General features: G+C 43.1%; 1 protein-coding gene across 32 annotated transcripts in view; it reads left to right on the top strand.

Annotated features, from left to right (window-relative positions):
* The window catches only part of TNRC6B (trinucleotide repeat containing adaptor 6B), a 208,958-nt gene extending 200,498 nt beyond the window's left edge, over positions 1-8,460 (top strand). For all 32 annotated transcript variants that reach the window (XM_065563504.1, XM_065563455.1, XM_065563401.1 and 29 more), the window contains one exon: positions 5,249-8,460. In XM_065563504.1, coding sequence (XP_065419576.1) covers positions 5,249-5,636 — 388 coding nt within the window. In that variant the 3' untranslated portion in view covers positions 5,637-8,460. The remainder of the gene's footprint in view (positions 1-5,248) is intronic.
* Positions 8,461-13,275: the final 4,815 nt, after the last annotated feature.

Genomic DNA, 13,275 nt, shown 5'->3' with positions numbered 1-13,275 from the left:
TTCCCACCCCCGAATGCCCCTTACCAACCAGGGATGGAACGGTTCAAGGGGCAGTGAGCTCCGTCGCGGAACTCACCGTCGTGTCACCACCAAGAGGAAAGCCCTCCATGGTCCTGCCGCAGCAGTCCCCGACCCAGCATCAGTCACCAATTCCCCAGCACTGCCTGGAGGCAGAGTGGGTATGGCTCTGCCATGGTCTCTAGGGGAAGAGTCCTCTTCAGAGTCTGGGGGGAAATCCTTTGCCACGCCGAAAAAGTACCAGCGGTCATACTTCCCAGTGGTCATACTCTGGTGTCCGCGGAACGAGCCACTGTTTCTTCCCGACCAGCACTGGACCCCAACTCTGGTACCCACCCCGAGGTCACTGAAGTGGCCCCAGTGGAGGTGGTACAGATGGAGGAGGAAGGACCAAACCCTCCTATGGATTTAGGGGGTCACAAGTCCTAGTAACCCTCTTCAACCAGATGACTTCAGGGCCCATCAAGAGCTCCTGAAATGGGTCGCTACAAACTTGGGGCTGGAAGCCAAGGAGCAGCAGCTCCCTCCAGAGTGGCCAGAGCCAGTCAATGAGGTTGTGTTGGGACCAGTCAGGGCACTATGGCAGACTCCTTCATCTCTGCGAGATTTCACATGGTCTCCCTGGCTCTATCATTCCCTCCCTGGATCCAGGAGACTGGTATTCCACCCTCGATTTACGGGAAACTTATTTCTACATCTCCATTTAACGTGGACACGAGATTCCTCAGGTTTGTGGTGAGCCAATGCTGCTACCAATTCATCGCGCTTCCCATCGGTCTGTCAGCAGCCCCATGAGTTTTTACAAAGTGTATGGCATGGTTGCAGCTTATGTCAGATGTCGAAGTGTACAAGTCTACCCCTACTTCGATGATTGGCTCATCAAAGGCCACTTGTGGACTCAGATTCAGCACAGCATTGGCTGCACATTTTGGGCACTGGGTCTGTTAATAAATGAACAGAAATCAACACTGGTTGCAGTGCAGAGAATAGAATTTATTGGGGTAGTGCTCGACTCCATCCAGGCCAAGGCCTACCTATCAGAGGCTAGGTTCCGAACTATGTCAGATCTAATCGCCGGGTCACAGCTCACCTGCTTTCAACTGCCCGGGTCTGACTCCAGCTGTTGGTCACATGGCAGCATGTACCTACATGGTGCAATACGTGCAGCTATGCCTCAGATCCCTACAGATGAGCCTGGCATTAGTCTAGTCCCCGGGCGGACACCACTTGGACTCGGTTCTCACGATTCTGTCGCCCATCTTAGCTTTTCTGATTTGGTGGAGAGACCCACGTTCTGTGATTAAGGGGGTGGCTTTCGCTGCCCCATATCCGACAATAACATTGGTTTTGGATGTGTCAAACCTGGGGTGGGGAGCCCACCTCGGCAGACTCAGGACCCAGGGGCTCTGCAGAACTCTCTACATATAAATGTCAAGGAACTCAGGGCAATATGCTAGGCTTGCCAGGTGTTTGTTCCCCAGCTCTCAGATCAGGTCATGCAGGTCTTGATGGATAACACGGCCTCAATGTTTTACATCAACAAGCACGGGAGAACTCGATCCTCAGCCGTGTGTCAAGAGACCCTCCGACTGTGGGACTTCTGTGTGAAGCACACCATTCACCTCAAGGCATTGCGCCTCCCAGGAGACCAGAATGTGTTGGCAGATCATCTCAGTAGGTCCTTTCCTCTTGCCACAAGTGGTCTCTTCACCCAGAGGTCATCGCTGTTATCTTCCACAAGTGGGGGACTCCCCCAAGTGGACCTGTTTGCCTCCAGACAGAACAGGAAATTTCCTGGTTCTGTTCTATGCGCGGGCTCAGCAAGGGTTCCCTTTCCAATGCCTTCCTACTCTTGCGGGCAGATGGCCTGCAGTACACCTTCCCACCGATCCTCTTGGTTCACAAGGTCCTCCTAAAGATGAAGAGGGACAAGGTGAAGGTTATCATGATTGCTCTGGTGTGGCAACACCAGCATTGGTTTGGCATGTTTCTGGATCTCTCAGTGGCAGCTCCACTAGTGCTCCCATCCCACCCTGACTTGATTTTGCAAGACCACAGCTGGTTGCTTCACCCGAACCTCGCCTCGCTATGTGTGACAGCATGGCTGCTGCGTGGCTGAACCCTGAGGAGCAGGCTTCCTCGAATCAGGTTCAAGAAGTCTTGCAAGGTAACTGAAAGCCTTCCACCAGGTTTACCTAATTGGCTAAGTAGAAACATTTCATTTGTTGGACCTCTGCACGGAATCTTTCTCCATCTCAGTTTTCCCTGCAGTCCATCTTGGACTACCTGCTCCACCTGAAACATCAAGGTCTGGCTCTATCATCTGTTAGGGTTCACTTGGCAGCCATCTCAGCCTTCCATCCTCCAGTACAAGGCAGATCAGTTTTCTCCCAAGAGATGAAAGTCAGGTTCCTCAAGGGCTGGAAAAGACTCTACCTGCAGGTGCGTGAGCTGATTCCCCCATGGGACTTAAAATCTGGTCCTGTCTAAGCTCACAGGGGTCCCTCTGCGAGCCGTTGGCATCTTGTTCCTTACTGCTTTTCTCTTAGAAGGTCGTCTTCCTGGTTGCGATCACTTTGGCCAGAAGGGTCTGTGAGATCAAGGCCCTGACATCAGAAGCCCCTTATATGGTGTTCATCAAGGACAAGGTCCAACTGCGCCCCAACCTGGCCTTCCTGCCAAAGGTGGTGTTGCAATTCCATAACAACCAGGAAATTTTTCTGCTTGTCTTCTTTCCAAAGCCGCATAGCACCGATGAGGAATGTTGGCTCCATACATTAGACATTAGGCAGGTCCTGGCCTTCTATATCAAGAGGACTAAGCCCTTCTGCACATCTACACAACTTTTTGTAGCAGAAGTGGAAAGGATGAAAGGACTACTGGTGTCATCCCAAAGAATCTCATCCTGGATAACAGCTTGCATCCGAGCTTGCTATAAGCAGACAAAGGTTCCACCTCCAGCCATTGTGACTGCTCATTCCACAAGAGGCCAGGCTTTGTCAGCAGCATTCCTCACACAGATACCAATCCAGGACATCTGCAGAGCTTGTAAAATGATCATCGGTTCATATCTTCGCATCCCACTATGCCATCACCCAACAGGCCTGTGATGATACCAGTTTTGGGAGAGCAGTGTTGCAATCAGCACATCCATGAACTCTGAGCCCACCTCCAGGGGTACTTGCTTGTGAGTCACCTAGCAGGGAATGGACATGAGCAAGCACTCTAAGAAAAAAATGTTATTAATCTTTTGTAACTGTTGTTCTTTGAGATGTGTTGCTTATGTCCATTCCATGACCTGCCCTATTACCCCTCTGTTGGAGTTATGGATAAAAAAGAACTGACAGGGTGCGGAGCCAGCGGTACCCCTTATACCGACGCATGTGCGCAGGACTCCAGGGGGCGCTAGGGCCAGTCCTACGGATACCACTAAGGGGAAAAAAAATCTCCAGCAACATGGCGCGTGCACACCTAGCATGGAATGGACATGTGCAACACATCTTGAAAAACAATAGTTACGAAAGGTCAGTAGCCATTTTTTTGTCTGTCCACTTCCATGTTTTAGAAACTCTCAGGTAGTAAGCAAGTTCTCGGAGGTAGGAGGCTCTTCCTTTACCAGCAGAAGATGGGGAATGATGCTTTGTTTCTGAATGAGATTGTTGGAACTGCTGCTGCAAAGTGACAATGGCACAACAAGGATTTTGCAATGGGTGGGCTGGACTGATGGGATCAGTGTGCAAATGAGTATTCAAATTCGGCTGTGTTTATGAAAATTAATAAATTGCTTCAGATGAGCATTAATCTGCAAGATTTTTGCAAAGTGATGAATCGCATTTTCAATCTGTAACAAAGTCCATGTGAGTACCAAAGCTAAATTCCTTTCCTCCTCCTGCCTCTTTAATAAATAAATAAAGAAAAAAAGGCGGTGGGGGGGGGAGTAATTGCTTTGTGAAGGAAAGCTTGTTTCCTAAAGCAGAAATTCTCAAACTCTTTCATAGCATGGACCACATTTTAGTAGAGGTTCTCACAGACCACTTGTCCTCTCATTCTTGGTTGTATGTATCACTGCCTCCTAGTTACGATGGTGTAAGACCCTTGTGGCAGCAACAACAACAGTTGCTTACATAGGAAAGTGATGGTAGGAAAGTATTTAATGTGTTTTAATAAGAATTTAGTAGCTGGAAATCAGGAGTGGGAATATGCAGCATTATATGACCCGCCAGCTCCCCTTGAGTCCCCAGCAAGTTCAACATGGGCCACAGTTTGAGAACTCTTTGAAGTAGAGGAAAATAAACTTTTATTTGGGTGAAAATGTTTTTTTAACTCTCTACAAAGATTTTTTTAAAACTTTTTCTTTCATTAAAAAAATATTTAAGAAAAAAATCAAAGTTTGGAACATTTTAATTAAAATGTCTCAAAGAGAAATGTTACCATTTCTGCATTTTTTCCCCATTGCTGGTTTTTACCCATCTGCAATGATTCTTCAGTTCTGTTCCCTTCTGAGTAATCTTTACTTCTTGGGGCACTGCAATGCAGAAAAATAGGGCTAGGAAAAGACAAAATAGACTGTGGTTTTAACTGAGAGGCACTTAAAATAAGTTTGCAGATCCCAGACTTGGTTTCCTGTTCTCAGGCCTCCATTAGTTTTCTTAAATTTGAGTGCGAGTCTGGCTTGCTTTAGAAGTGCATACAGTCTTGGGAGCAAAGACTTCTTCCCATGCTCCCAGTTACCTTTCAGAAATGTTAAAGCTTAAGAAAAGGTTGGGAACCTAAGAAATTCCTTTTTTTTTCATTCTGAAGTTCTTTGATTTCTAACCTTTTCTTAAGCTTTTGTGTTTTGGAAAGATAATACACACTGAACCTATTCATGTGTGTCTGCACCTTTATTTTGGCGGAGGGGGGGGAATTATCTCTTTCATGTGCATGTTTATGACTCTGTTAATGTTTCGTACTCTCTCTGTGGACTGGGTTTCCTATACAGCCATAAGAGCTGTAAACGTACTGTCATTTTTTTTAAAAACGGAAAGTTTGGGTTCTGCAGAGTCTGATTAAACGGGTAAAGTGGAGATGACTGCACCCACCTTCCTTGCTTAGTTCTACCACTGATTTCCTTACTGGTCTGGGCAGTCTTTGCCATTTTGTGTCCAAGGTTTGGAATCCTGTGCATGTACCCTGGTTTTTATATGAACTTCGTTTCTCGTTCACCCTTTTTTCTCCCTGTCCCCCCCAGGTGCGTGTTGGGAAACACTACCATCCTGGCTGAGTTTGCCACAGATGAGGAGGTTAGTCGCTTTCTGGCACAAGCTCAGCCCCCGACACCTGCAGCAACCCCAAGTGCACCCGCAGCAGGCTGGCAATCCCTGGAGACAGGACAGAACCAGACAGATGCAGTTGGACCTCCTTTGAATCTTTTTGGTGGGTCAGCAGGGCTTGGGCAGTGGAGCAGCAGTGGTGGCAGCAGCAGTGGGGGCGATCTCTCTGGCGCTTCATTGTGGGGGCCCCCAAACTATTCTTCAAGCTTATGGGGGGTCCCAAGTGTAGAGGATCCCCACAGAATGGGCAGCCCTGCTCCCTTACTACCTGGAGACCTTCTGGGAGGAGGGTCGGATTCAATCTGAACTTAGAACTTTCAACTCTGACCTCGTGACCTTTTTTGGAACAGCAGCAGCACTAACTTGACCTTTTCGTTTTTTTTCAACTTGCAATAAATACATTTTTAAAAGGAAAAAAGAAAACGGAGAGAGAAAAAAGGTGGGTCATTGACAGACTGTCTGAGCACATAGTTGCCTCCCTTATGTAACTTCAGTTTTTTCGTTTGGAATATGAATCCAAAAAGAGAACATATCACTCTTGAAATACTTGAATCATGAACGCCAACTTAGAAAGACAATGTGAAGCAAGTACACATACCATTTAAATTTAAACACAAAAAATTAAAAAAATTAGTTTCTAGTTTTTCACTTTTTCATGTTATACGGAAGTTGTTGCTAAGAAACATATATACTGAAAAAATAGCTTTTTAACTTTGTTTGCACTGGGTGTGTTTCCGTCCTTAGGTCTACCGTGTTGGGTGGGGTTGGGGGTGGGGTTCAAAAGAATTGCAGGGGTGGGGGGAGGGGAAGACTTGACGGAGCCTCACTTTAAAAACAAAAAAATTTGAAAAAAAAATTGAAAAAAAATCCCAACACTTTGTGATTGGCTGGTTGATAAATACCAGTGTGTTCTGGCACATGTAACTGCCCATGTGTGCTTGTTTCTGGTGAGTGCGCATTTTCTCCCTCTCTCTCTTGGCTGTCTCAGAATGCTGCATTGCTGATGGGTCTATGGGCTGGCTGGCCATCTGTGTGTCTTGATTCTGAAAACAAGTATGGGGGAGTCCCAGTGGCTGAAACAAAATTTTCTTGGGCTGGATTAAAATTTGTCAAGTCTTTTTGGTTTTTTTTAATTGCTTTTTGGAGGGTGCTAATTCAAGTTTGCAGATCATATTGAATGTGGGTTGTTGCTTCCTAGCCCTTGTTCTGACCCTGTGGTAGAGCAAAACACTGCCATGTCCGAAGGATTTGGTGAGAAGGGGAGCCAATGTTGTCTTTTGAGTAGCAGTGTATTTATTTATTTATGTCTGCATGTGGGGTTTTTATGAGTAAACCCTAGAATGTTTGTTTTATAATGCAAGCCATTCTTTTTTCTTCTGTGGAGGGTAAAACAGAGGATAGAAGACATCACGTTTATATGTGGCTAAGACCAATGTTCTTATCTAGTCCCTTGCAGTCTTCAGTATCTTTAGAAAATTAGTCTCACCCCTCCCCCAAACCATATACATATATTCATGTTCATTCATGAAGTATCCATCAAAACCTTGAAATTCCAGCCCAACCAACATTATTCTCTTAATTGATTTACTGCTTATATTAAAACTGACAAAACTAAGTTGTCAGCAGTTTGCTGGCCTGCCTGCCTCATCTCCTGAAAGCACATGCAGCTAACTCCCTTCTGCATCCCTCCTGATGAGTGTTACCTGTGCCAGGCCGTGGTGTATTACAGCACCAGACCATCACTGACAGAAACGTTTACTTACGAATGTTCTTAAACCAGTGTGTACTTCAAATGTTTCCTTTTGTTTCTCTGTGTTGTGTTTTTTCCTGTGTACGTGGTTTTGCTTAGGCAGGTATATAACTAGCAAAGACTTTTTTTAAAGTATTGCACCTTTTTTTGTTTTTACTTTTTCTGTACTGTTGCTTTTTAATTTCTGTATTTAACGAAAGATTTGTTTGGGATTTTTCGAGCATCAGTGTAGTAGTACTCTGGGCAGGATGGGGTGACCTTTAATCCACAGTGATAGCCAGTGTGTGCGTGCGTGTGCACGCTGGGAACAAAACTTACAACACTGCTTGTGAAAAGAGCTGTAGCAGACCTGAAGGGACATCCCTTTACACAAAGCAGGAGATATTTTGTGGGGGCAGGGAGAAGAGGGAAGAGAGATGATGGTACTCTTCTCAGAAGTGCCACCAGTAGTGTGGTGGTGTCAAGCTCTGTGTTATACTGTTTAGCATAAAGTGCTGACATTCTGTACCAGCAAATACCTACCCATTCCAACCCTGAGTGGGAACGTACCTCTGTTGTCCTTATTAACTGTAGGAGGTGGGGAGGGGAGGGAAATCTTTTCTTTAGCATCTTCACTGAAGGATACAATAGTGTCTAATGTATTTAACTCTTTAAATATTGGGGGGAATGGAAAAGGCAAACTGAAATAGTTTACGTGTGTGTGTGTGTGTGTGTGTGTGTGCGCGTGTGAGAGAGAGAAAGGTAGGGAAATTCTGTGATTTTTTTTTTTTTAATTGCCATATCTGTGTAAACCCAGTGTGACATTGAAGGCTGACTGAGGGGAATGCTATATCTACATATGCCTATAGATTCATATGCAAAGTGTTATGTGATCCAAAGTATGTTTGTGTATGTGTGTAAACTGGAGTCTGCAACATACTATGGTCCTTTTTTGAATATTATTTTTTTTGTTTTTGTTTTTGTTTTTTTTTTACTGTGCCCTCTCCTCCATCCCACCATACACATTGAAGCAGATATTTTTCTTCCAACTCCTACCAGTTAGGTTTGTTCCCTCCCTCCCCCCAGGCAGAGCTACATTGTCTCTGGTAGCCTCAACATGAAGACCAGCCATGCGCAGAGATGCAGGAGAGATAAAACCCCTGTGCCAGCAGTACTTTCAAATGAAGCACCTATGATGGCCTGAATAAGCCGCTATCCATTCTGTCACGTTACTCGTCCATGCTGGTTCACTGCTGTGTTCCACCCCCTCACTTCTCTCTCCCAACCTGCCCTAAGGTCCTTTTACCTGCACTTTGGGTTAGTTGAGTTAATTGCGATACTACGGTGAAAGCCGGGTGCTAGAGCCCCTCTTGTTTACAAGACATAATGAGGGATTTGAAATATTTAAAAATGAAAAGCTAAAATGTTCTTCCATAGTAAGCTTAAAGAGGAAAAAAAAATTAAAACTTACACACAAAAAAAGACCAAAAAGTGCACGCATGCATGCATGCATGCATGCATATATATTAGATGAAGACTAACTCTGGGAGCATTTAACAGTGTTTTTTGTTTTTGTTTTAACATTTATTTTCCTGCTTTAAATTTGCAAGCTTTCTCAGGAATTCTAGGGTAGGAAGCCAGTTTTTGAAGATGGTTTATTTAACCTTATCTTATCCTAGATAGATGGCTGTTTCTTTCCTGTTGATAAACTTTTACAAGTTCCTGAATCTTCAAAAACTTTGAAAGTTTTTTTACTTTAAAAAAAATTAAGAAGCAGAAAAATCTCCAAATGTTACTGTCATAACTGGGGATCAAGCATTTTAAAGACTGTAAAAAATAATTATTACAACAAATTCAGTAAGAGCAACAGAAATTCATTGTATTCTTAAAAACCAAGTTGCGGGAGAAAAGGGTTGTTCTTTGTAGAGCGCTGTTAGTCTCATGTGGGTACAGTTGCATGTGGGGGGAGGGGGGAGATGTGTGAATGGAAATATAATCACTTAGTTCTTCTGCAATGAAAATTAGACTGAACTATCCCTCCAAGCACCTTTTTAAAAGAAAGAAAACTGTAAACCTAACCCGTACCTATGGAATATCCTAGCAATGGAGCAGTTGTATCTTGTCTCCTTTTTAATACAGAAAATGATCGAGAGGGGAGAGAATTTGAAAATCTCCTGTGAAATGTACATTAGAGAACAAAAGTGATTATTTTTAAATTTCCAGCTACCCCTTAGTCAATGATAATCCCCATTATGAAGATTTGCTGCTTGCTTTTCTTTGTTTCTCACCCAGAAATGTACTTTAGTTTTAGTTTTTTTGAGGGGAATATTTAAGCTCTCCTGCTGACCCCACAGGTGCCAGCTGTCAGGACTCCCCCCCTGAGAACAACTTTGCTGAACTCAGTGTTGGGATGGATAACTCCTGTCTCCCACCACTAAGGGAGAGGGGCCTAATCTGCCTGAAGTTTTTAGGCTGAAACCACAAGCCACTTTAGTGCCTTTGTACATATACCCACACATTCTGCAAAAGGAGGCATATGTAGTCCAGACACTCCATGAAAATGAATGCACCTGCTGTTAGAATAGAAAACGAGCCTGCCGCAAAGGCATGCCATGCAGTGTGTTACATAACAGAATAGGTAAGAATGCTTTTTATGATTTGAAAAATCAAATGCCAAGTTTCTCTCCTATCACTTCAGTTGTGCTCTGTTTGTGTGTTGCATTCTTCCTGCAAGTGTGTGCATGCAAGTGCGTTAAAAACAATACACCAAGTTAATTTGGAAAATCGTAGTGTGATTGGCCAGTAGAGAGGGATTCTTTAGTTTCTTTTTCTTTTTTTAAATTGAGGGAAAGATATTTATCTGAATGCTTTGCCAGAGGCTGTGCTTTATCAATTGGCAGTGTACGAAGAACAGAAACTGGTAGGACTTCGTGAAAAACAACCAAGGCCTTTGCTGCAGTCCCTTGGCAACAGCCATGGCTGATGACTACTAAGAGGTTAGAGCACTGACTCTTTGGCTGTGTCATTTCATAAGGGCATCCTTCTCCTCTCCAAAAACACCCCCATCCCTGAACTCTGTGTAGGCTTTATCTTTGGCACTTGTATCTTGAGTCATCAATTTATAAGTTGCTTGAAGTACGTTAATGCCTCCCATTTTCCAGTCTGAAAAAATTTAGTTGTCAGTTTTGTTCCTGTCCAAATTTATAGTTGAAACCATGCAAGTAATACTTGTCTAATCACTGTGTCACTAGCTTGGTTCTATAATGGTTTTTCTGACCATTTTGAACAATAGTTTTGGAGGACCATGCTAGCCAGACAGCACTCTCCTACAGGCCAAATATGGCTTGCCTTTCTCAAACAAGAAGTTCTATTTGATGTCAGTGCTTGAAAGAGGCAAGTAGGATTTGGTACTGGGTAGGTCTGGCTTTTAGAACACTGTTCTTGAGAAGGCATTTGTGACTGTCCTGGTCAGGAAAAATGTGCTGCTAGCATTATTTCACATGAACACCATGAAAAGAAAACTAGGAAAAGTTTGTGAGAAGAGGTGGAAAGGGCACATCTTGGAATAGATTATGAATCTCTACTGCCAGTTGGGGGTCAAATGTCAAGTCCTTCCTGTTAGTCTCAAAAAACACATCTTCAGTTTCCCAAGATGTTCATGAAGAAACAAAGAATGCACCTTGTAGTAGTTCTGTTCTTGATTCTTGCTCCTCATGGCCATATAATCTAAACACATACATGTCTCAATTATTATTCCTTTCTTCCTGATTTCCTGTCTCCTTTGTTTTAATCCTCCACTGTTTTAATTGTTCTAATTACATCTTAGCATTTTTACGTTCTATTTTCTACAAATTCTGCTCCAGTACCAGCTGCTTCCCCTTCCCCTGAATGTTGCCTGAATTGTCTGTAGGCTTATTCTCTGAATTAGATGGGTTTGATCCTTTTTCCCTTCTGCCATAGTAACTTTTATTAAAGTGATAGTGAAGATTTCTAGTATGCAAAATGAGAAACACAAGCAAAGTAGGAAGTTTTAAAATATGACCACTTCTAGTGGAAAGCAGATTTAATTTCTTGAACTGGGTGCCCTTTGGGAAGACTTTTAGTCTTTTCCAATATGCCTGTGCTTTTCTGGACACTTTTCCATCGATGCTGAGGACCTCTACAATCAAATGGTGTGAACTTTTTCTTAGACTTTTGGCTTTCTGATGTTCAGGTTAAACAGACCGAAGAATTTATATATTGAACAGAGACCTTAAGCCAAACACGTTTTACTCTGAAGTATAAACAGGATGTTTTCAGTAGTCTCCAATATTAGAGAACAATTCAGCCTTCGTATTAAGTTGGCCTCTTTTTTTTTTTTTTAATTCATCTTGAAGCTTTTAAAAAATAGTACATTAGAAATCTTGGTCTTTCTACTTAATACTGTTTTTCATTGCAGCGATTTGAACTGGCAAAGGTGACTGGTGTAATACTTTGTAAAAGCCAACTTTCTCCTTAGTATATGCTCTCCTTCCTCATCAAATGCTGCCACATCTCCTCTGTTCATGCCTTGATTGTAGAATAATCTTCTGCTTCATCCCTCAGCTGCCTTTCCCTCTTCCTGGGTCTGATTTTGCTCTTGCATGTGGATCTCCCATTGACTTTAATGGGGGCCCAGTATGTGCATCTGAGATCCAGATTTGGCCCTCTGGGTCAGATCCAGGAAAACCTTATAGCAGTCATCCTTACTCTCTCAAGTTAGTGCCACTGACTTGAATGAGTAAGTGCTACTCACAGGAGTAAGGGCTATTTGTGTAAGTAAGCGGTTGCAGGATCAGGAGTTAAGATTGTAGCTGTGGAGCTATAGTGCTACCAATACAACCAGGAACACCTGCCTGTCCATGCATATATTAAATTCCCTGCAAACCATCTGATTTCATAATCCAGGACTTCTCCAGTGTTCTGAGATGCTCTTACAGTGCTTGGCAAGTAGTCGCTCAGGATATGAAGTCCTGATTGACTGGGGTGGAAGTTAAATTTTTTTATCTGCCCTGGGAAAAATTCCATTATAGCAAGGATGGATGTCTCCTTAACTGTAAATATGCAAAATAATAATGCAGAAAATACTCCCAAAAATACAAAGTTGAAATGATGTATAAGAAACTAAAAAATGCTGTCAGGAGAGTGTAATTTTATTAAGACTGAGTTTTGTCTTGTAGCTGAAACAACATATGCAGAACCTGTAGCCTTTTCTACACTAATTTTTCAAAAAAAGAAAAAAAAATCCACTGGTAATGTTAGTAACATTAGGAGCCCAACATAGAGGGGCCACCTGTTGCCTCTGGTGTTTTAAGCATCATGTGTATTATACCTACTCTGAACAGACTATAGATGACATGATGCTTACAACACCAGAAGTCCACCAACACTAAGGTTTCTTGGTGGCTGAATAAGTGTTAATAATGATGGGGAAACTTGTGCAAAATTTTCTGTAAAATTAGCTTAAATCTTTTAGCTAAATAGAGTTTGCAGCTAGGACTGTACCCTAGCTAGGGACTAACCTTTTAAGCACTGTTCTAATAAGTTTTGTCTCCTCTACAGACGTTTTTCAAAAATATCCCACCATTGCAAATACCAGCACAAATGAACTTGTATTACCAACAGTGGAGACATTTTGGCAAAATTTCCCTGAAGTAGATAAGGCCATACAGTTTAGTCCTTTTTATACTGATTGGCCAGGCTATATTAGAACCCTGTTTGTCCACAATAAAGTCCACAATGCTGCTATTAAAACTGAGTCAGTGGACCTCGTTACAACAGTTTGGTTTGTGGTGTAGATTGGACTTCAACCATGTTCTGTGGTTGGCTAAAACCTTGGATATGCTTTAGCCCCATTATGGAAAATGGTTAAGATCCCATCTGTGCCACAGAAAATGTTCTAATGGTCTCCAGACTTGTAGGGTTCTAAGCCTGTTTTTTAAACTGTGTTGTGAGGCCAATGGAGATGTAACCTAATCAGTGGCATGCAACAAAGCAACATTCACACGCTGACAGAATTTGTGTGTGTGTTGCTTTTTATAAAGGTATGCAGGAAAGTATCTGAAAATCTCCCAGAACCTTGGGTTGTGAAAAGAGCATCTTGCAAACTAAGTGTCCTGAGCAAAGAGCCATTTCCCGCTGTGCATGTGGCAATCAGTAATGGGGACATCCAGCAGTGTTAAAACCAGGTGGAATTTT

This window comes from Chrysemys picta, chromosome 1, assembly GCF_011386835.1.
Source record: "Chrysemys picta bellii isolate R12L10 chromosome 1, ASM1138683v2, whole genome shotgun sequence".
Lineage (NCBI taxonomy): Eukaryota > Metazoa > Chordata > Testudines > Emydidae > Chrysemys > Chrysemys picta.
This window is presented reverse-complemented; position numbering and strand designations above follow the sequence as displayed.